This window comes from Cyprinodon tularosa, unplaced genomic scaffold (assembly GCF_016077235.1).
Source record: "Cyprinodon tularosa strain WSP-4 unplaced genomic scaffold, ASM1607723v1 ctg706, whole genome shotgun sequence".
Lineage (NCBI taxonomy): Eukaryota > Metazoa > Chordata > Actinopteri > Cyprinodontiformes > Cyprinodontidae > Cyprinodon > Cyprinodon tularosa.
In genome coordinates, this window is record NW_024039459.1 from 251909 (window position 1) to 272293 (window position 20385).

Consider the following 20385-nt stretch of genomic DNA (forward strand, 5'->3'; position numbering starts at 1 on the left):
TGTTTCTGACTCATGATTGGTTCATCTGGTTCTGATCTGATTGGTCCATCTGGTTCTGAACTGACTGGTTTATCTGGTTCTGATCTGATTGGTTTATCTGGTTCTGACCTGATTGGTTTATCTGGTTCTGACCTGACTGGTTCATCTGTTCCTGACTCATGATTGGTTTATCTGGTTCTGACCTGATTGGTTTATATGGTTCTGACCTGATTGGTCCATCTGGTTCTGATCTGATTGGTCCATCTGGTTCTGACCCATGATTGGTCCATCTGGTTCTGAACTGACTGGTTTATCTGGTTCTGATCTGATTGGTTCATCTGGTTCTGACCTGATTGGTTTATCTGGTTCTGACCTGATTGGTCCATCTGGTTCTGATCTGATTGGTCCATCTGGTTCTGATCTGATTGGTTCATCTGGTTCTGACCTGACTGGTTCATCTGTTTCTGACTCATGATTGGTCCATCTGGTTCTGAACTGACTGGTTTATCTTGTTCTGATCTGATTGGTTCATCTGGTTCTGACCTGATTGGTTTATCTGGTTCTGACCTGATTGGTCCATCTGGTTCTGACCTGACTGGTTCATCTGTTTCTGACTCATGATTGGTTCATCTGGTTCTGATCTGATTGGTCCATCTGGTTCTGAACTGACTGGTTTATCTGGTTCTGATCTGATTGGTCCATCTGGTTCTGAACTGACTGGTTTATCTGGTTCTGATCTGATTGGTTCATCTGGTTCTGACCTGATTGGTTTATCTGGTTCTGACCTGACTGGTTCATCTGTTTCTGACTCATGATTGGTCCATCTGGTTCTGAACTGACTGGTTTATCTGTTTCTGACTCATGATTGGTTCATCTGGTTCTGACCTGACTGGTTCATCTGTTTCTGACTCATGATTGGTTCATCTGGTTCTGACCTGACTGGTTCATCTGTTTCTGACTCATGATTGGTTCATCTGGTTCTGACCCATGATTGGTCCATCTGGTTCTGATCTGATTGGTTTATCTGGTTCTGATCCGATTGGTTTATCTGGTTCTGACCTGATTGGTCCATCTGGTTCTGACCTGACTGGTTCATCTGTTTCTGACTCATGATTGGTTTATCTGGTTCTGATCCGATTGGTTTATCTGGTTCTGACCTGATTGGTCCATCTGGTTCTGACCTGACTGGTTCATCTGTTTCTGACTCATGATTGGTTTATCTGGTTCTGACCCATGATTGGTCCATCTGGTTCTGATCTGATTGGTTCATCTGGTTCTGACCCATGATTGGTCCATCTGGTTCTGATCTGATTGGTTCATCTGGTTCTGACCCATGATTGGTCCATCTGGTTCTGACCTGACTGGTTCATCTGTTTCTGACTCATGATTGGTTTATCTGGTTCTGACCTGATTGGTTTATATGGTTCTGACCTGATTGGTCCATCTGGTTCTGATCTGATTGGTCCATCTGGTTCTGACCCATGATTGGTCCATCTGGTTCTGAACTGACTGGTTTATCTGGTTCTGATCTGATTGGTTCATCGGGTTCTGACCTGATTGGTTTATCTGGTTCTGACCTGATTGGTCCATCTGGTTCTGATCTGATTGGTTCATCTGGTTCTGACCTGACTGGTTCATCTGTTTCTGACTCATGATTGGTCCATCTGGTTCTGAACTGACTGGTTTATCTTGTTCTGATCTGATTGGTTCATCTGGTTCTGACCTGATTGGTTTATCTGGTTCTGACCTGATTGGTCCATCTGGTTCTGACCTGACTGGTTCATCTGTTTCTGACTCATGATTGGTTCATCTGGTTCTGATCTGATTGGTCCATCTGGTTCTGAACTGACTGGTTTATCTGGTTCTGATCTGATTGGTCCATCTGGTTCTGAACTGACTGGTTTATCTGGTTCTGATCTGATTGGTTCATCTGGTTCTGACCTGATTGGTTTATCTGGTTCTGACCTGACTGGTTCATCTGTTTCTGACTCATGATTGGTCCATCTGGTTCTGAACTGACTGGTTTATCTGTTTCTGACTCATGATTGGTTCATCTGGTTCTGACCTGACTGGTTCATCTGTTTCTGACTCATGATTGGTTCATCTGGTTCTGACCTGACTGGTTCATCTGTTTCTGACTCATGATTGGTTCATCTGGTTCTGACCCATGATTGGTCCATCTGGTTCTGATCTGATTGGTTTATCTGGTTCTGATCCGATTGGTTTATCTGGTTCTGACCTGATTGGTCCATCTGGTTCTGACCTGACTGGTTCATCTGTTTCTGACTCATGATTGGTTTATCTGGTTCTGATCCGATTGGTTTATCTGGTTCTGACCTGATTGGTCCATCTGGTTCTGACCTGACTGGTTCATCTGTTTCTGACTCATGATTGGTTTATCTGGTTCTGACCCATGATTGGTCCATCTGGTTCTGACCTGACTGGTTCATCTGTTTCTGACTCATGATTGGTTCATCTGGTTCTGACCCATGATTGGTCCATCTGGTTCTGATCCGATTGGTTTATCTGGTTCTGACCTGATTGGTCCATCTGGTTCTGACCTGACTGGTTCATCTGTTTCTGACTCATGATTGGTTTATCTGGTTCTGATCCGATTGGTTTATCTGGTTCTGACCTGATTGGTCCATCTGGTTCTGATCTGATTGGTTCATCTGGTTCTGACCCATGATTGGTCCATCTGGTTCTGATCTGATTGGTTCATCTGGTTCTGACCCATGATTGGTCCATCTGGTTCTGACCTGACTGGTTCATCTGTTTCTGACTCATGATTGGTTTATCTGGTTCTGACCCATGATTGGTCCATCTGGTTCTGATCTGATTGGTTTATCTGGTTCTGACCCATGATTGGTTCATCTGGTTCTGATCTGATTGGTTCATCTGGTTCTGATCTGATTGGTTCATCTGGTTCTGACCCATGATTGGTCCATCTGGTTCTGATCCGGTTCCTCCTTTGCAGGGTAAGGTTGGAGCCTCCCGAGGCGGCCATGTTGGATGTGTTGGTCAGGGTTGTGGTGTTGACTCATCTTCACCCGTCGCCTCACTGCAGCTCTCTGCCAACTTAACTGTTTCTCCTCCTCAGGTGAGAAAATCCTTGATTAGATCAGGATTAGCAGGAAGGTTTGGAAATAAAACATTCAGCCGGTTTCTGTTCTTTCTGCAGGTACTGGTACCTTTGGAAAATGTTCGTGGCACATCTGGAGCCGCTCACCTGGAGCTCACCTCACCTGCTGTGCTGGTTGCTGGCCTGCGTCTGGCTCCTGGCTCCGCCCACAGGTAAACGTGAAATCCTCAGCTGGCTTGAAGGAGACTCAGGTTCTGTTCGTTAGCTTCTCTGATGGTTCCGCTCTCCTTCCTGCTCCAGGTGTGTCAGCTGACCTGTGCCGCGTCACCGGCGGCGTTCTGGGGATCCACTGGACCAGCACCCTGGGCCTGGGCTGGTACCCGCTGGCGTCCGGCAGAGGCGGCGCCACCTGCTGGGAGATGTGCTGCTTGGAGCCCAGGTGTGACGCCGTGTGGAGCATCGGGGGACGCTGCGTGCTCCTCAGCTGCTCCAAGAAGGACGGCTGCAGCATCTCGTCTCTGCCGCAGCCCCACGAGGAGTCGCTGGGCCTCCTGCAGCTGCTCTCCAAGGTGAGCATCACACCTGCGTCTGGGAAGGTTTTAAATTTGTTCTGGAGGAATGAATCCTGTCTCCATGTTCTCCTGAAGGGACCGGTCCGAATGAAGCGCAGGAAGCCTCGCCACGCCCTCCGTGGACGGCTGAGGAGAGCGCACCTCAGCAGCACGGTAACGCCACACCTGCAGCCTTTCCTTTCATGCATGTGATGATCCTCCTGAAGGGATCAACCATCTCTGAAGGCCTCTCAGGCCTTGGTCCTTCTGTAGATCCTTCTAGAAACTTGGCTCAGAGATGCTTGTTCTGTGTGTTTTATGCAGGGAAGCCCCGGCGCCGTTCAGCTTGCTCCCACAGCTCTCAGCCGCATCACGGTCCCACAGACGGCCCAGCAGAACCTCCGCCTGTCAGCCAATGGGAGCTCAGATGGAGTTCTGGTTCCGCCTCTGCAGAACTCCACCGTCCACGGCACCATTAATCCCACCACGTCTTCCAATATCACCGATGGGAGCTCTCTGACTCCGGCAGGTGAGTGACCACAGCCTGACCAATCACAGAGCGGGAGGCGGTGCTTCTCTGCATTAGAACTGATCAGCTGTTAAAGCTTCTAAAACCGCTGCACATCCTCAGCTCTCTGATTGGCTCTAAAGGTTTCCCCTTTAAAATGGACACCGCGTAGGTGAGTCTGGCAGGGATCACATGTCCCTGGAGGGGGAAGTGTCCTGATGTGTCTTCAGAACTGAGGGGGACGTGGACCTTGTCCTCCTGCAGCAGATCAGATGCTGTTTTTCCCACATCTGACAGCTGGAATGTGCTGAGCGGCTCCGCTCTCTGCAAACAGGAATAACTGGTGTTATCAGTTCCTGCTGGCCAGAGCAAATATGTGGAAACAGAACGAGAGTCTGGAAGGAGCAGCTTGGTCTGAGGATCAGCAGAGGAACACCTGTTACCTTCCCAGGGGGCGGAGCCACCTCCTATCTACCTGCCTTTGTATAGAAACCTGCTTCTGTCTGCAGAATGAACCTGGAATACCTGCTGGTCAGCAACCGGCAGGAGGTCAGAGGTCACCTCTGGAACCAGCAGGAGGTCAGAGGTCACCGGCAGGAGGTCGGAGGTCTCCTCTGGAACCTTTGTTCCTCTGGACCATTTAAAGTTGTTATGGGTCACAGGAAGTTGGTTTCCGGTTATTCTGATTCGTTCTTTCTAAGATCGCATCCTTTTATTGAGGATTTCACTCTGATGTTCCTCAGAAGGTTGATGACTCTGACCTGGAGCCCTCATCCTTCTGTTTCCCTCTGCTGGAAGGCGTCCAGGTTTCTGACCAATCATGGTTCAGAGGGACGCATCGCTCTAAAGTTGGCTCTGTGAAGCTGAATGTCTGAGAGCGATCATCGGGCCGATGGCGGTCCGTTGGCGAATGGTTGGGGTTCCAGCTCTGTCAGTGCGCCGTGAAGCTGAATGTCTGAGAGCGATCATCGGGCCGATGGCGGTCCGCGGGCGAATGGTTGGGTTCCAGCTCTGTCAGCGCGGCGTGAAGCTGAATGTTTCATCTCCACAGTCAAGGAGCTGGTGGTGTCGGCAGGAGAGAGCGTGGAGGTGACGCTGCCGCGCAGTGAGGTGGAGCTCAACGCCTTCGTGGTCCCCCCTCCCCCCTCAGGTAATAACCCCCAGCTGCAGCTTCATCAGTCAGCAGGTGGAGATCTGACAGGTTCTGCTTGTTCTCTGCAGGAAGCAGCTATGCATTCGAATGGCGTCTGAAAACTCACCCCAAAGATTACAGCGGAGAGATGGAGGGCAAGAAGGACAGGACGCTGAAGCTCAGCAAGGTGCACGCCCAGCTCCTGCTGGTTCTGCCTGATCTAGATCTATCTGATCTGGTTCTGCCTGATCTGGTTCTGCCTGATCTGGTTCTGCCTGATCTGGTTCCGTCTGATCTGGTTCTGTCTGATCTAGTTCTATCTGATCTGGTTCTGCCTGATCTGGTTCTGTCTGATCTAGTTCTATCTGATCTAGTTCTGCCTGATCTAGTTCTATCTGATCTAGTTCTATCTGATCTAGATCTGTCTGATCTGGTTCTGCCTGATCTAGATCTGTCTGATCTGGTTCTGCCTGATCTAGATCTGTCTGATCTGGTTCTATTTGATCTAGTTCTGTCTGATCTAGTTCTGTCTGATCTGGTTCTGCCTGATCTAGATCTGTCTGATCTGGTTCTATTTGATCTAGTTCTGTCTGATCTAGTTCTGTCTGATCTAGTTCTGTCTGATCTGGTTCTGTCTGATCTAGATCTGTCTGATCTGGTTCTATTTGATCTAGTTCTGTCTGATCTGGTTCTGCCTGATCTAGATCTGTCTGATCTGGTTCTATTTGATCTAGTTCTGTCTGATCTGGTTCTGCCTGATCTAGATCTGTCTGATCTGGTTCTATTTGATCTAGTTCTGTCTGATCTGGTTCTGCCTGATCAAGATCTGTTTGATCTAGTTCTGTATGATCTGGTTCCGTCTGATCTGGTTCTGCCTGATCTAGATCTGTCTGATCTGGTTCTATTTGATCTAGTTCTGTCTGATCTGGTTCTGCCTGATCTAGATCTGTTTGATCTGGTTCTGCCTGATCTGGTTCTGCCTGATCTGGTTCTGTCTGATCTAGATCTGTCTGATCTAGTTCTGCCTGATCTAGTTCTGTCTGATCTACTTCTGTCTGATCTAGTTCTGTCTGATCTAGCTCTGTCTGATCTAGCTCTGTCTGATCTAGTTCTGCCTGATCTAGTTCTGCCTGATCTAGTTCTGTCTGATCTAGTTCTGTCTGATCTAGTTCTGTCTGATCTAGTTCTGCCTGATCTAGTTCTGCCTGATCTACTTCTGTCTGATCTACTTCTGTCTGATCTAGCTCTGTCTGATCTAGCTCTGTCTGATCTAGTTCTGTCTGATCTAGTTCTGCCTGATCTAGTTCTGTCTGATCTACTTCTGTCTGATCTAGCTCTGTCTGATCTAGCTCTGTCTGATCTGGTTCTGTCTGATCTAGTTCTGCCTGATCTAGATCTGCCTGATCTAGATCTGCCTGATCTAGCTCTGTCTGATCTAGTTCTGTCTGATCTAGTTCTGCCTGATCTAGTTCTGTCTGATCTACTTCTGTCTGATCTAGCTCTGTCTGATCTAGCTCTGTCTGATCTGGTTCTGTCTGATCTAGCTCTGTCTGATCTAGCTCTGTCTGATCTAGTTCTGTCTGATCTAGATCTGTCTGATCTAGATCTGCCTGATCTAGTTCTGTCTGATCTAGCTCTGTCTGATCTAGCTCTGTCTGATCTAGTTCTGCCTGATCTAGATCTGCCTGATCTAGATCTGCCTGATCTAGCTCTGTCTGATCTAGTTCTGTCTGATCTAGTTCTGCCTGATCTAGTTCTGTCTGATCTACTTCTGTCTGATCTAGCTCTGTCTGATCTAGCTCTGTCTGATCTGGTTCTGTCTGATCTAGCTCTGTCTGATCTAGCTCTGTCTGATCTAGTTCTGTCTGATCTAGATCTGTCTGATCTAGTTCTGCCTGGTCTAGTTCTGCCTGATCTAGATCTGTCTGATCTAGTTCTGCCTGATCTAGTTCTGCCTGATCTAGTTCTGTCTGATCTAGATCTGTCTGATCTAGCTCTGTCTGATCTAGTTCTGTCTGATCTAGTTCTGCCTGATCTAGTTCTGTCTGATCTACTTCTGTCTGATCTAGCTCTGTCTGATCTAGTTCTGTCTGATCTAGATCTGTCTGATCTAGCTCTGTCTGATCTAGCTCTGTCTGATCTGGTTCTGTCTGATCTAGCTCTGTCTGATCTAGTTCTGTCTGATCTAGTTCTGTCTGATCTAGTTCTGCCTGATCTAGTTCTGCCTGATCTAGTTCTGTCTGATCTAGTTCTGCTTGATCTAGTTCTGTCTGATCTAGTTCTGTCTGATCTAGATCTGCCTGATCTAGATCTGCCTGATCTAGTTCTGTCTGATCTAGCTCTGTCTGATCTAGCTCTGTCTGATCTAGTTCTGCCTGATCTAGATCTGCCTGATCTAGATCTGCCTGATCTAGCTCTGTCTGATCTAGTTCTGTCTGATCTAGTTCTGTCTGATCTACTTCTGTCTGATCTAGCTCTGTCTGATCTAGCTCTGTCTGATCTAGCTCTGTCTGATCTAGCTCTGTCTGATCTAGATCTGTCTGATCTAGTTCTGCCTGGTCTAGTTCTGCCTGATCTAGTTCTGCCTGATCTAGATCTGTCTGATCTAGTTCTGCCTGATCTAGTTCTGCCTGATCTAGATCTGCCTGATCTAGATCTGCCTGATCTAGTTCTGTCTGATCTAGTTCTGCTTGATCTAGTTCTGTCTGATCTAGTTCTGTCTGATCTAGATCTGTCTGATCTAGATCTGTCTGATCTAGCTCTGTCTGATCTAGCTCTGTCTGATCTGGTTCTGTCTGATCTAGCTCTGTCTGATCTAGCTCTGTCTGATCTAGTTCTGTCTGATCTAGATCTGTCTGATCTAGCTCTGTCTGATCTAGTTCTGTCTGATCTAGTTCTGCCTGATCTAGTTCTGTCTGATCTACTTCTGTCTGATCTACTTCTGTCTGATCTAGCTCTGTCTGATCTGGTTCTGTCTGATCTAGCTCTGTCTGATCTAGCTCTGTCTGATCTAGTTCTGTCTGATCTAGATCTGTCTGATCTAGTTCTGCCTGGTCTAGTTCTGCCTGGTCTAGTTCTGCCTGATCTAGATCTGTCTGATCTAGTTCTGCCTGATCTAGTTCTGCCTGATCTAGATCTGCCTGATCTAGATCTGCCTGATCTAGTTCTGTCTGATCTAGTTCTGTCTGATCTAGTTCTGCTTGATCTAGTTCTGTCTGATCTAGTTCTGTCTGATCTAGATCTGTCTGATCTAGATCTGTCTGATCTAGCTCTGTCTGATCTAGCTCTGTCTGATCTGGTTCTGTCTGATCTAGCTCTGTCTGATCTAGCTCTGTCTGATCTAGTTCTGTCTGATCTAGATCTGTCTGATCTAGTTCTGTCTGATCTAGTTCTGTCTGATCTAGATCTGTCTGATCTAGCTCTGTCTGATCTAGCTCTGTCTGATCTGGTTCTGTCTGATCTAGCTCTGTCTGATCTAGCTCTGTCTGATCTAGTTCTGTCTGATCTAGCTCTGTCTGATCTAGTTCTGCCTGATCTAGTTCTGCCTGATCTAGATCTGCCTGATCTAGATCTGCCTGATCTAGTTCTGTCTGATCTAGTTCTGTCTGATCTAGTTCTGTCTGATCTAGTTCTGCTTGATCTAGTTCTGTCTGATCTAGATCTGCCTGATCTAGATCTGCCTGATCTAGATCTGCCTGATCTAGTTCTGTCTGATCTAGCTCTGTCTGATCTAGCTCTGTCTGATCTACTTCTGTCTGATCTAGCTCTGTCTGATCTAGTTCTGCCTGATCTAGATCTGCCTGATCTAGTTCTGTCTGATCTAGTTCTGTCTGATCTGGTTCTGTCTGATCTGGTTCTGTCTGATCTGGTTCTGTCTGATCTAGCTCTGTCTGATCTAGCTCTGTCTGATCTAGCTCTGTCTTATCTGGTTCTGTCTGATGTAGCTCTGTCTTATCTGGTTCTGTCTGATCTAGTTCTGTCTGATCTAGCTCTGTCTGATCTAGTTCTGTCTGATCTAGCTCTGTCTGATCTAGCTCTGTCTGATCTAGCTCTGTCTGATCTAGCTCTGTCTGATCTGGTTCTGTCTGATCTGGTTCTGTCTGATCTAGCTCTGTCTGATCTAGCTCTGTCTGATCTAGTTCTGTCTGATCTGGTTCTGTCTGATCTAGTTCTATCTCACCCCTGGCTCTGTCTCCTGCAGCTGACGGTGGGCCTGTATGAGTTCGAGGTGACGGTGGAGGGAGAAGGAGCCCGTGGGCGGGGCTACGTCAACGTCACTGTCAGACCAGGTGAGAGCAGGAGCAGGATGGTTCTGATCCGGTTCTTCTGCTCTGTGAAGAACCTGAAGCCTCTCAGGCGGCTGAGGCCTTCAGCTGCTGCTTAATCTCCTCTTCCTGTTAAAGAGGCTGCCTGCAGGCTGACTGCTAATCTGTGATCAGGCATTTGGTCCTGATGTCATTGCGAGGGCCGGTCCTCCTTAAATCATAGCGGCTCCAACACTAATACTCCTGCTGAAGCTCCTTCCTGTGACAGTAAATACCTGAAGGAGGTGCAGCAGTGATCCGATGTTCCCTCCCTAAATGATGCATGCAGCATATCTATCACGCTCATCCTGGTGACGGTCAGAATATGGAGTCATTTTCTATTTCTTCAAACCAAATCAGAAGCTGTTGGGCTATCGGTTGATTCTGGGACATCTATTCCCAGAGCTTTATTGGCCAAACAAGAAACAAACATGGCCTGCAGGGGGCGCACCACTCCTACCAACCTCTTTGCAGAGAAGTTTTTTAAAGGAAACTCAATCAGTTGTGCTCCTCAAACAGATCAGCAGAACATGTGGTGGTGAGTCACGTTCTGACTGGACCTCCTAACGCCTCGTTTTCCGCCTGACAGAGCCGCGGGTAAACAAGCCTCCCGTTGCCGTGGTTTCCCCCAAGTTCGAGGAGCTGTTCCTGCCGACCAGCTCCACGGTGATCGACGGCAGCCGTGAGTTGTTGCTACACGACACAAACATGATCGCTGCAGACGGAGACCCTGACCTTCCTCCTCTTCCTCTGTCAGGGAGCACCGACGACGACAAGGTGGTGATGTGGCACTGGGAGGAGGTCAAAGGTCCCCTAAGGGAGGAGAAGGTCTCAGCCGACACCCCCATCCTCACCCTCACCGGCCTGGTTCCAGGAAACTATACCTTCAGGTACAGAACCAGACCAGAACCAGAACCAGTTTCCTCTGAGGTCAAACTCTCTAATTGTGTCCTAACGGTTCTGACTGAAAACCCGTTCTTATTGTCATTAGACTGAAACTGTAACTCCAGCGGATGTTCATATGGCCCAGCGTTGATTATAATCTGCCTTTCTTCCAGTCCGTCTCTAAGCTCGGTCTGAGGAGTCAATCAAAGGCGGCGATGCTGGATCAGAGCGTTTTACTGAGAAAAGGTGAAAATAATTTTTTTCTTCTGCAGTCTGACGGTGACGGACTCTGATGGAGCCACAGACACCACGCAGGCGTCGCTCTCTGTGAACAAAGCTAAGGACTACCGGCCAGTGGCCAACGCCGGCCCTAACCAGGTCACAAACCTTCTCCCTCCCGTTTGTTCAGGATCAGACCACAGGAGGAACCAAAACCGAACCAAAAGCCGCTTTCCTTCTGCTCCTTCCAGGTCCTCCAGCTGCCAAGGAACTCCATCACTCTGTACGGGAACCAGAGCACCGACGACCACGACGACCTGTCCTACGAGTGGTCTCTGAGCCCAGAGAGCAAGGACAAGGTGGTGGAGATGCAGGTGAGGCTCTGCAGCGGCGTGGGCGTCTCTGTGGGGCCAAGCAGCCGGCCTCATTGTGTTCTGATGTTGTTCAGGGCGTTCGGACCCCCATCCTGCAGCTGTCCGCCATGCAGGAGGGAGACTACACCTTCCAGCTGACAGTGACTGACTCTGCAGGACAGCAGGACACGTCCAAGGTCACCGTCATCGTCCAGCCAGGTCAGAACCACCTGGCTGTGACCTGAATGGGTCATTAGGATGTTACCATGAGCCAGAAACACGTTTACAGGGTTTAATCAGAGCTGGAAGGTTCTGTGATCTGGAATGTTCTGTTGGTTTCTCCTGCAGAGAACAACAAGCCGCCGGTAGCGGACGCCGGGCCGGAGAAGGAGCTAACGCTGCCTGTAGACAGAACCACGCTGGACGGCAGTAAGAGCAGCGACGACCAGAAGATCGCCACCTACCACTGGGCCAAGACCAGGTCAGGTGTCCGGGTTCCTGCTGGAGACCTGGATGAAGCTCTGAAAAATGGACCTGTTCTGGGTCTGCCCTGACCTCTGACCCTCTCTCCTTCCAGTGGTCCTGATGGGGTGAAAATAGAAAATGCAGACGGCGCCATTGCCACGGTGACGGGCCTGGAGGTCGGCACGTACAAGTTCACACTGACCGTAACGGACGAGAGGAAGCTGGAGAGCAGCGACACGGTGACCGTCATCGTCAGAGAAGGTCTGTGATGTCATGAGGTCCTAATGAGGGTTCCTTTAAAGCCGCCTTTGGTGTGACCTTTGACCCCAGTTTTAGCTGCGCTGTTTAAGGATTATTTTCTTTTTATGTGATTTTTCTTATTTTTTTTCACACCGACTCCTGATCTCATAAATTGTAATTTTTAGAATGATTTGATAATAAATGTTAGTTTGTCTAAATTAACGATCACTTCCAATCAATAAAGAGTTAATGCTGCTTTAAAGTCAGTTTTATTGCAAATCTTCTTATTCTTTCTTTGCTACTGACACAAAAACACCTTTTAACTAAAATAGAACATAAACTAAAGTGAGATGTTGTCATGACTACAAAACAAAATAAAAATATCTAAATGCGTATAAACGTTCCTCGCTGACTGAGCCTTCGTTTGAGGTAGAAATTAGTAATAAAGAACTTCTTAAACTTAGATTTCTTTTGTAGAACTTTTTGCAAATGTCCTGCCTTCATGCTGTGGATCTTCTCCTCTGGTTTAGTAGAATAATAATAAATGATAAACATTTAAACCAACAATAATGCAGTAAAATAAACCCTTATGGTCCATATATCAGTAGTTCTATTTTTATAATTTGGTTTAATTTTCTCTTTATTTCTTCTGCTTCTAAAACCCGGCCTATGTCGTTGGACTAGAGTTTATCCTCGGTGCTAACCGGATCTAGCTGGTACCAGGCTGGAGGGGGTCTCTGAATGACCCCCCAGCAGAACCAGTTCCCTCTGGATCGTCCTCAGAACTTTCTGTCCTGATCTGATGATGTCGTCCCTCCAGAAACGGACCAGCCGCCTGTGGCCCGTGTCCTGTCCAGTCAGCCCGTCTCTCTGCCCGTCAGGACCGCCGTCCTGGACGGGTCCCGCTCCTCGGACGATAAAGGCGGCCTCAGCTTCCAGTGGAGCCGAGGTGAAAGCAGTCCTGCAGCCGGGGTGAGAAGGTTCTCCTCGCTCTCAGGGTGATGGAAACGCTCTGGTCCTGCAGCTGCTTGATGTTTGCTCTGCGTTTCAGGATGTGCTGAACAACTCTGACCACCAGGCGGTGCTGCTGCTGGGAAACCTGGTGGAGGGGAAGTACAGCTTTACCCTGACAGTGACCGACAGCAAAGGACAGAGCAGCTCAGACACCGGAACCGTGGAAGTCCGACCAGGTACCAGACCAGGACCTGCAGGAAGGGTTGAAGACCCTAGAACCTCTGAAGGGACCTCCGTCCCTCTGACGGCCTCTCCGTCCCTCTGACGGACTCTCCGTCTCTCTGACGGACTCTCTGTCTCTCTGACGGACTCTCTGTCTCTCTGACGGACTCTCTGTCCCTCTGACGGACTCTCTGTCCCTCTGACGGACTCTCTGTCCCTCTGACGGACTCTCTGTCCCTCTGACGGACTCTCTGTCCCTCTGACGGACTCTCCGTCCCTCTGACGGACCCTCTGTCCCTCTGACAGACTCTCCGTCCCTCTGATGGCATGCCTCTGACGGACTCTCTGTCCCTCTGACGGACTCTCTGTCCCTCTGACGGACTCTCCGTCCCTCTGACGGACTCTCCGTCCCTCTGACGGACTCTCTGTCCCTCTGACGGACTCTCTGTCCCTCTGACGGACTCTCTGTCCCTCTGACAGACTCTCCATCCCTCTGACGGACTCTCCGTCCCTCTGACGGACCCTCTGTCCCTCTGACAGACTCTCCATCCCTCTGATGGCATGCCTCTGACGGACTCTCTGTCCCTCTGACGGACTCTCTGTCCCTCTGACGAACTCTCTGTCCCTCTGACAGACTCTCCGTCCCTCTGACGGACCCTCTGTCCCTCTGACAGACCCTCTGTCCCTCTGACGGACCCTCTGTCCCTCTGACAGACTCTCCATCCCTCTGACGGACTCTCCGTCCCTCTGACAGACTCTCCATCCCTCTGATGGCATGCCTCTGACGGACCCTCTGTCCCTCTGACAGACTCTCCATCCCTCTGACGGACTCTCCGTCCCTCTGACAGACTCTCCATCCCTCTGATGGCATCCCTCTGACGGACTCTCCGTCCCTCTGACGGACCCTCTGTCCCTCTGACAGACCCTCTGTCCCTCTGACGGACCCTCTGTCCCTCTGACAGACTCTCCATCCCTCTGACGGACTCTCCGTCCCTCTGACAGACTCTCCATCCCTCTGATGGCATCCCTCTGACGGACCCTCTGTCCCTCTGACAGACTCTCCATCCCTCTGACGGACTCTCCGTCCCTCTGACAGACTCTCCATCCCTCTGATGGCATGCCTCTGACGGACTCTCTGTCCCTCTGACGAACTCTCCGTCCCTCTGACAGACTCTCCATCCCTCTGACGGACTCTCCGTCCCTCTGACAGACTCTCCATCCCTCTGATGGCATGCCTCTGACGGACTCTCTGTCCCTCTGACGAACTCTCCGTCCCTCTGACAGACTCTCCGTCCCTCTGACGGACTCTCCGTCCCTCTGACAGACTCTCCATCCCTCTGATGGCATCCCTCTGACAGACTCTCCGTCCCTCTGACGGACCCTCTGTCCCTCTGACAGACCCTCTGTCCCTCTGACGGACCCTCTGTCCCTCTGACAGACTCTCCATCCCTCTGACGGACTCTCCGTCCCTCTGACAGACTCTCCATCCCTCTGATGGCATCCCTCTGACGGACCCTCTGTCCCTCTGACAGACTCTCCATCCCTCTGACGGACTCTCCGTCCCTCTGACAGACTCTCCATCCCTCTGATGGCATGCCTCTGACGGACTCTCTGTCCCTCTGACGAACTCTCCGTCCCTCTGACAGACTCTCCGTCCCTCTGACGGACCCTCTGTCCCTCTGACAGACTCTCCGTCCCTCTGACGGACCCTCTGTCCCTCTGATGGACTCTGTCCCGTCTGTGTCTCTCCTGTCAGACGTGTGGGAGCGTGACCTGGTTGAACTGGTCCTGGAGGTTCCCGTTTCCCAGATCTCCAAGCGTCAGCGTGACCTGCTGCTCCGTCAGGTGGGGGTCCTGCTGGGCGTGCTGGATGGTGACATCATCGTCAGAGAGATCAGTGCCTTTAATGAGCACAGGTAAGCCCCGCCCACCTGTTTAACATCCTGACTGGTCAGAAAGGAACAAACAGAATCATTGAATAGAGCGCTGTAGGAGTGGCTGATGGAAAACCTTAAAAAAGTCGTTTATGTTGATGGTCACTAGGCGAGGAGAGATACCCCAGAATGCTTTGCAGCAGGTCTCCTCTCAAAGATTTATGATATTTGTTTTGGGGTGAGGAAGAACAAACATGGCGCCGTGGAAGGAGGCGGAGTCACATGACCAACAGGGAATGAAAAGTAGTGATGATCAGTGGTGGATGAGTTAGGGCGGACGTTCAGACAGAACGCCAGACTCCTGGGTTCACTGCGTTGCTCCTCTTCCTCAGCACCCGTCTGGTCTTCCTGGTGTCGGGCGGTCCAGAGCGCCCCCCTCTGCCCGGCCGCAGTGTGACGCTCAGCCTTCGCAGCAAACTACGCAAACAGAAGAACGACTTCCTGATCTTCAAAGCTCAGCGTGTCGACACGGTCGGTGAGTTCAGATGGGAAACCTTCATCATCCTGAAGCTCTGAAGGTTTCAGATCTCCATGAAGATCCCAGGAAGGATCAGGAGTTTAGGACACTCTTCCTCACCTCCCTCCTCTTCCTCAGTCTGCCAGCTGAACTGCTCCGGCCACGGAGAGTGTGACTCGTTCACTCGGAGGTGCGTCTGCCACCCGTTCTGGATGGAGAACGTCATCAGAGCCCAGCTAGGGGATGCAGAGAGCAACTGTGGTGAGACGATGATGACGACGATGATGATGATGACGATGATGATGATGATGATGATGACGACGACGACGATGATGATGATGACGATGATGATGATGATGACTGAGCTGTTGTGACACGAATTTTCTGCCTCCAGATTGGAGCGTGCTGTATGTCACCATAGCATCCTTCATGATTGTGGTTGCTATGGCAACGCTGGTCTGGTTAGCCGTCTGCTGCTGCAACAGGTGAGTTCACTTTGATCCGATCTGCGGTCTCTGCTCTCTGATTGGTCACCAGCTGCTGCTGATGACGCCGCATGTTTCTGCTTCCTGGAAGGCGGAGGAGCAAAGTTCGCCGCAGCAAAAGTCGTTATAAGATGCTTGAAGGCGAAGATCAGGACGTCTTGGAGCTTCAACCACCAAGAACCAGTAAGAAACAAACACACAGCTGGTCCGCATCATCATGGCCGTCCCTGATTTAACAAAACCAGAACCCAGACCCAGATCTTTGAGAACTCCTCAGAGAACAGATCAGAAATGTTTTAACACCTTAAAGAACAAACCTTCAGCCGGCTGCAAATAGCAGCATGTTTCAGGAGGATCGGCTAATGTTGGTAATAATGAGGATAAAAGAAACGACAGGAAAGAATTCCTCCTGTTGGTTCCGCCTCTGATCAATGGTGAGTTATTCTTTAAGGTTGCGTTTTAAAACTGAAATGAGGATCGAGGAGGTAGAGGAGGAAGATCGATGAAGTAGAGGAGGAAGATTGATGAGGTAGAGGAGGAGCAGGTAGAGGAGGGAGATCGATGAGGTAGAGGAGGAAGATTGATGAGGTAGAGGAGGAGGAGGTAGAGGAGGGAGATCGATGAGGTAGAGGAAGAGGAGGTAGAGGAGGGAGATCGATGAGGTAGAGGAGGGAGATCGATGAGGAGGAGGAGGTAGAGGAGGGAGATCGATGAGGTAGAGGAGGAGGAGGTAGAGGACGAAGATCGATGAAGTAGAGGAGGAAGATTGATGAGGTAGAGGAGGAGGAGGTAGAGGAGGGAGATCGATGAGGTAGAGGAGGAAGATTGATGAGGTAGAGGAGGAGGAGGTAGAGGAGGGAGATCGATGAGGTAGAGGAGGAAGATCGAGGAGGTAGAGGAGGGAGATTGATGAGGTAGAGGAGGAGGAGGTAGAGGAGGGAGATCGATGAGGTAGAGGAGGAGGAGGTAGAGGAGGAAGATCGAGGAGGTAGAGGAGGACGAAGATCGATGAAGTAGAGGAGGAAGATTGATGAGGTAGAGGAGGAGGAGGTAGAGGAGGGAGATCGATGAGGTAGAGGAGGAAGATTGATGAGGTAGAGGAGGAGGAGGTAGAGGAGGGAGATCGATGAGGTAGAGGAAGAGGAGGTAGAGGAGGGAGATCGATGAGGTAGAGGAGGGAGATCGATGAGGTAGAGGAGGACCAAGATCGATGAGGTAGAGGAGGACCAAGATCGATGAGGTAGAGGAGGACCAAGATCGATGAGGTAGAGGAGGAGGAGGTAGAGGAGGGAGATCGATGAGGTAGAGGAGGAGGAGGTAGAGGAGGGAGATCGATGAGGTAGAGGAGGAAGATTGATGAGGTAGAGGAGGAGGAGGTAGAGGAGGGAGATCGATGAGGTAGAGGAGGAAGATTGATGAGGTAGAGGAGGAGGAGGTAGAGGAGGGAGATCGATGAGGTAGAGGAGGAAGATTGATGAGGTAGAGGAGGAGGAGGTAGAGGAGGGAGATCGATGAGGTAGAGGAAGAGGATGTAGAGGAGGGAGATCGATGAGGTAGAGGAGGGAGATCGATTAGGTAGAGGGAGATCGATGAGGTAGAGGAGGACCAAGATCGATGAGGTAGAGGAGGTAGAGGAGGGAGATCGATGAGGTAGAGGTGGGAGATCGATGAGGTAGAGGAGGAAGATCGAGGAGGTAGAGGAGGGAGATCGATGAGGTAGAGGAGGTAGAGGAGGGAGATCGATGAGGTAGAGGAGGAGGAGGTAGAGGAGGGAGATCGATGAGGTAGAGGAGGGAGATCGATGAGGTAGAGGAGGACCAAGATCGATGAGGTAGAGGAGGAGGAGGTAGAGGAGGGAGATCGATGAGGTAGAGGAGGAAGATTGATGAGGTAGAGGAGGAGGAGGTAGAGGAGGGAGATCGATGAGGTAGAGGAGGAAGATTGATGAGGTAGAGGAGGAGGAGGTAGAGGAGGGAGATCGATGAGGTAGATGAAGAGGAGGTAGAGGAGGGAGATCGATGAGGTAGAGGAGGGAGATCGATGAGGTAGGGGAGGACCAAGATCGATGAGGTAGAGGAGGAGGAGGTAGAGGAGGGAGATCGATGAGGTAGAGGAAGAGGAGGTAGAGGAGGGAGATCGATGAGGTAGAGGAGGACCAATATCGATGAGGTAGAGGAGGAGGAGGTAGAGGAGGGAGATCGATGAGGTAGAGGAGGGAGATCGATGAGGTAGAGGAGGAGGAGGTAGAGGAGGGAGATCGATGAGGTAGAGGAGGAGGAGGTAGAGGAGGGAGATCGATGAGGTAGAGGAGGAGAAGGTAGAGGAGGGAGATCGATGAGGTAGAGGAGGGAGATCGATGAGGTAGAGGAGGAGGATAGATGGGTCATACATGCAGCTCCACTGCTTCCTGTGCTCCTTGTTCTGTTTCCTCCCGTCTGGAGGAACTGATCCTCATTGCTCCAATAATGAGGCTGGATTTGTGACATTATAATAAATGTTTCTGGACGCTTCCTTTGTCCCCCCAGCCCGTCTCAAGCCGGTTCCTGGTCCTACATCCTCGGCTCTCATGCACTCTGACTCGGACCTGGACAGCGATGAGGGTCAGGAGCGTGGACACCTGCTGCGGACCCAGAACGGCTCCCTGAAGAACGGCGAGGGGCCCCCCAGGGCCATGAAGCCCAGAGAGGAGCTGCTATAGCCGACAGACTCCCAGATTATTCCTGCTTCCACCCTGAGCCAGAAGCGAGCTGGCATCACTGGAACCACTGGTTACACACTGTGAGACGAGTTTACTGATGAACGCTTTCCTTTCTGCTTCAACGACCCCCCCAGCCGGCCGCCATGTCGCCTCCAACCAAACACTGCCACGTCTGAGGGCCGCTGACCGGTGGAGCTACCAAACCAGAGCTACCACCTTAAAACGCTGCCTAGGGAAACCTGCATGATGAGGGCCGCCCTGAGATTCTGCTGCATGTCTGTGTGTCGGTTTATTTCTGTGTTGTTGACCCACAGGACAGTCTGGGGGGGGGGGGCTTTATTCTGACACCCTGTCACACACTGGAGAACGCCTCGTTAAGGCGCCTCGTTAAGGCGCCTCGTTAAGGCGCTGACTGAGCCCAGCCGCTGACGAGCTGTTGATGCACTTTGACTAAATGTCTCATTTTGTCTCTAATGTTGGTTTGAGAAATCAGCTGATGCTGAAGGTTTAAAGATGAGGAAATGTTCTGCCCCCCTAATCTGGGGCGCTTTTTAATCTGAATTTTATTCCATTAGAAGTTTTTATTTTTCTGCTGAGGCAGAAACCTGAGGATGAGATTGTCTCCGTTGGTTTAATTGGTCTTCCTGCTCAGACGGGCTGTCCCTGATGGTTATCTGGATGACGAGGAGCTCGCCGGGACATTTTAATCTGTTTCCTCACCGCACTGCTTTGATTCTAGTTTATTCTAAAAAGCTCTGAATGTCAGTAACTGAGGAATTTAAATAGCTTTATTCTTTCCTGCTTTTAAAGATAAAATGTGAAGGTGAGGTAAGAAGTTCAGCAGAAGCTTCATGAAGAATGTTTCCTCCTCAGCAACATGCTGCAGCCTGCATGGATCCCAGCTGAGCTGAACTCCTCCTGCTCCTCCTCCTCCTCCTGCTCCTCCTCCTCCAGCCGGGCCACAGCGCCTCACCAGCCGGGTCACTTCCCTGTCGGCTATCTTGTGTGTGAAGAAAAGGCCGGCTGTGGAAACGTGTGAGATGGATGATGTTGGTTCTGTTACGTGTTCATTGGTCTCTTTAGTTCCAGCTGTGTTCATGTTTAGGACCCGAGCTTCCAATTAAGCCCCGCCCTCCTCTGTCTGTCATTAACTGGATCATCTGCAAATCAGAATAAAATGTTTTCATGGTTTGTTGTTAACTGGATCTGTTTCCTCTCTATATGTTTCTGTTCTTCAGTTTGATAGATTCTGCTTGTTAGCAGCAGCAGATGCTATGCTAGTCGTTATCTTACTGCACTCATCAGCTTTGACCTTTGACCTGTGACATCAGGCCGTCTGTGAGTCCGGTTCCTCGGTGCAGCCCAGGTTCCTTTAAGTTCACTCAGTTTTCTTTCTTTGTTCAGGAAGAAGAAGCTGGAGCGAGTTAGGAAAACATAACCAAAGTATAATGCAAATAAAAACATGAAGGTTCAGTCTGTCTGCTGCCCACTAGAGGCCAGGTGATGAACTGACTGAATCTGAGCACTAATCAGATCCTTCCTCCTTTGGTAATTATTGCTCATCAGTTTAAAAGAAACTAGAATATGTATATAAACTAAAACCAGGCTTTGTTGGGCTGCTGGATAAAACCTGGAACTAAACGCTATTTCTGACATTTGGAATAGAAAATTGATGGGAAGCGAAACATCTAACTTGGAAACAAAGTTCAGTGGATTGTTTCTAATTTTCTTTTTTGGAACTCAGATTCACTCATTTCCTGTTTGCATCTATGCCTCCATCTGTTGCCATGGTGACTGTCTCATTCACACATTTTGGCTGTGGTTTTTTTTCCTTCCTGCTGACTTCTACCATTAACCTGGTCCCCCCATTGATGATGATGATGTCGTCCATAGCGGCTGCATTAAGAGGTGACCTCA

The 20385-nt window shown here is 50.0% G+C and overlaps 1 protein-coding gene across 1 annotated transcript; it reads left to right on the forward strand.

The window, feature by feature from the left end:
- The first annotated feature begins 2954 nt into the window (after positions 1–2954).
- kiaa0319l (KIAA0319-like ortholog) lies at positions 2955–19670 on the forward strand. The gene is made up of 23 exons (XM_038268643.1): positions 2955–3079; positions 3161–3273; positions 3362–3630; positions 3709–3786; positions 3937–4141; positions 5172–5270; positions 5342–5439; positions 9454–9541; positions 10146–10238; positions 10314–10446; positions 10714–10819; positions 10912–11034; positions 11109–11232; positions 11362–11494; positions 11591–11739; positions 12539–12690; positions 12770–12908; positions 14651–14810; positions 15161–15303; positions 15424–15546; positions 15680–15770; positions 15862–15953; positions 18296–19670. Exons 2-23 carry the CDS (start codon positions 3180–3182, stop codon positions 18466–18468), a joined length of 2865 nt encoding a protein of 954 aa, XP_038124571.1. The 5' UTR covers positions 2955–3079; positions 3161–3179; the 3' UTR covers positions 18469–19670.
- Positions 19671–20385: the final 715 nt, after the last annotated feature.

Bases quoted from the DNA above. Each gene is read 5' to 3' on its own strand.
- kiaa0319l (XM_038268643.1), top strand. From the start codon at position 3,180: ATGTTCGTGGCACATCTGGAGCCGCTCACCTGGAGCTCACCTCACCTG. The intron at 4,142-5,171 runs GTGAGTGACCAC...TCATCTCCACAG, and splicing joins GAGCTCTCTGACTCCGGCAG to TCAAGGAGCTGGTGGTGTCG. The intron at 10,239-10,313 runs GTGAGTTGTTGC...TTCCTCTGTCAG, and splicing joins CACGGTGATCGACGGCAGCC to GGAGCACCGACGACGACAAG.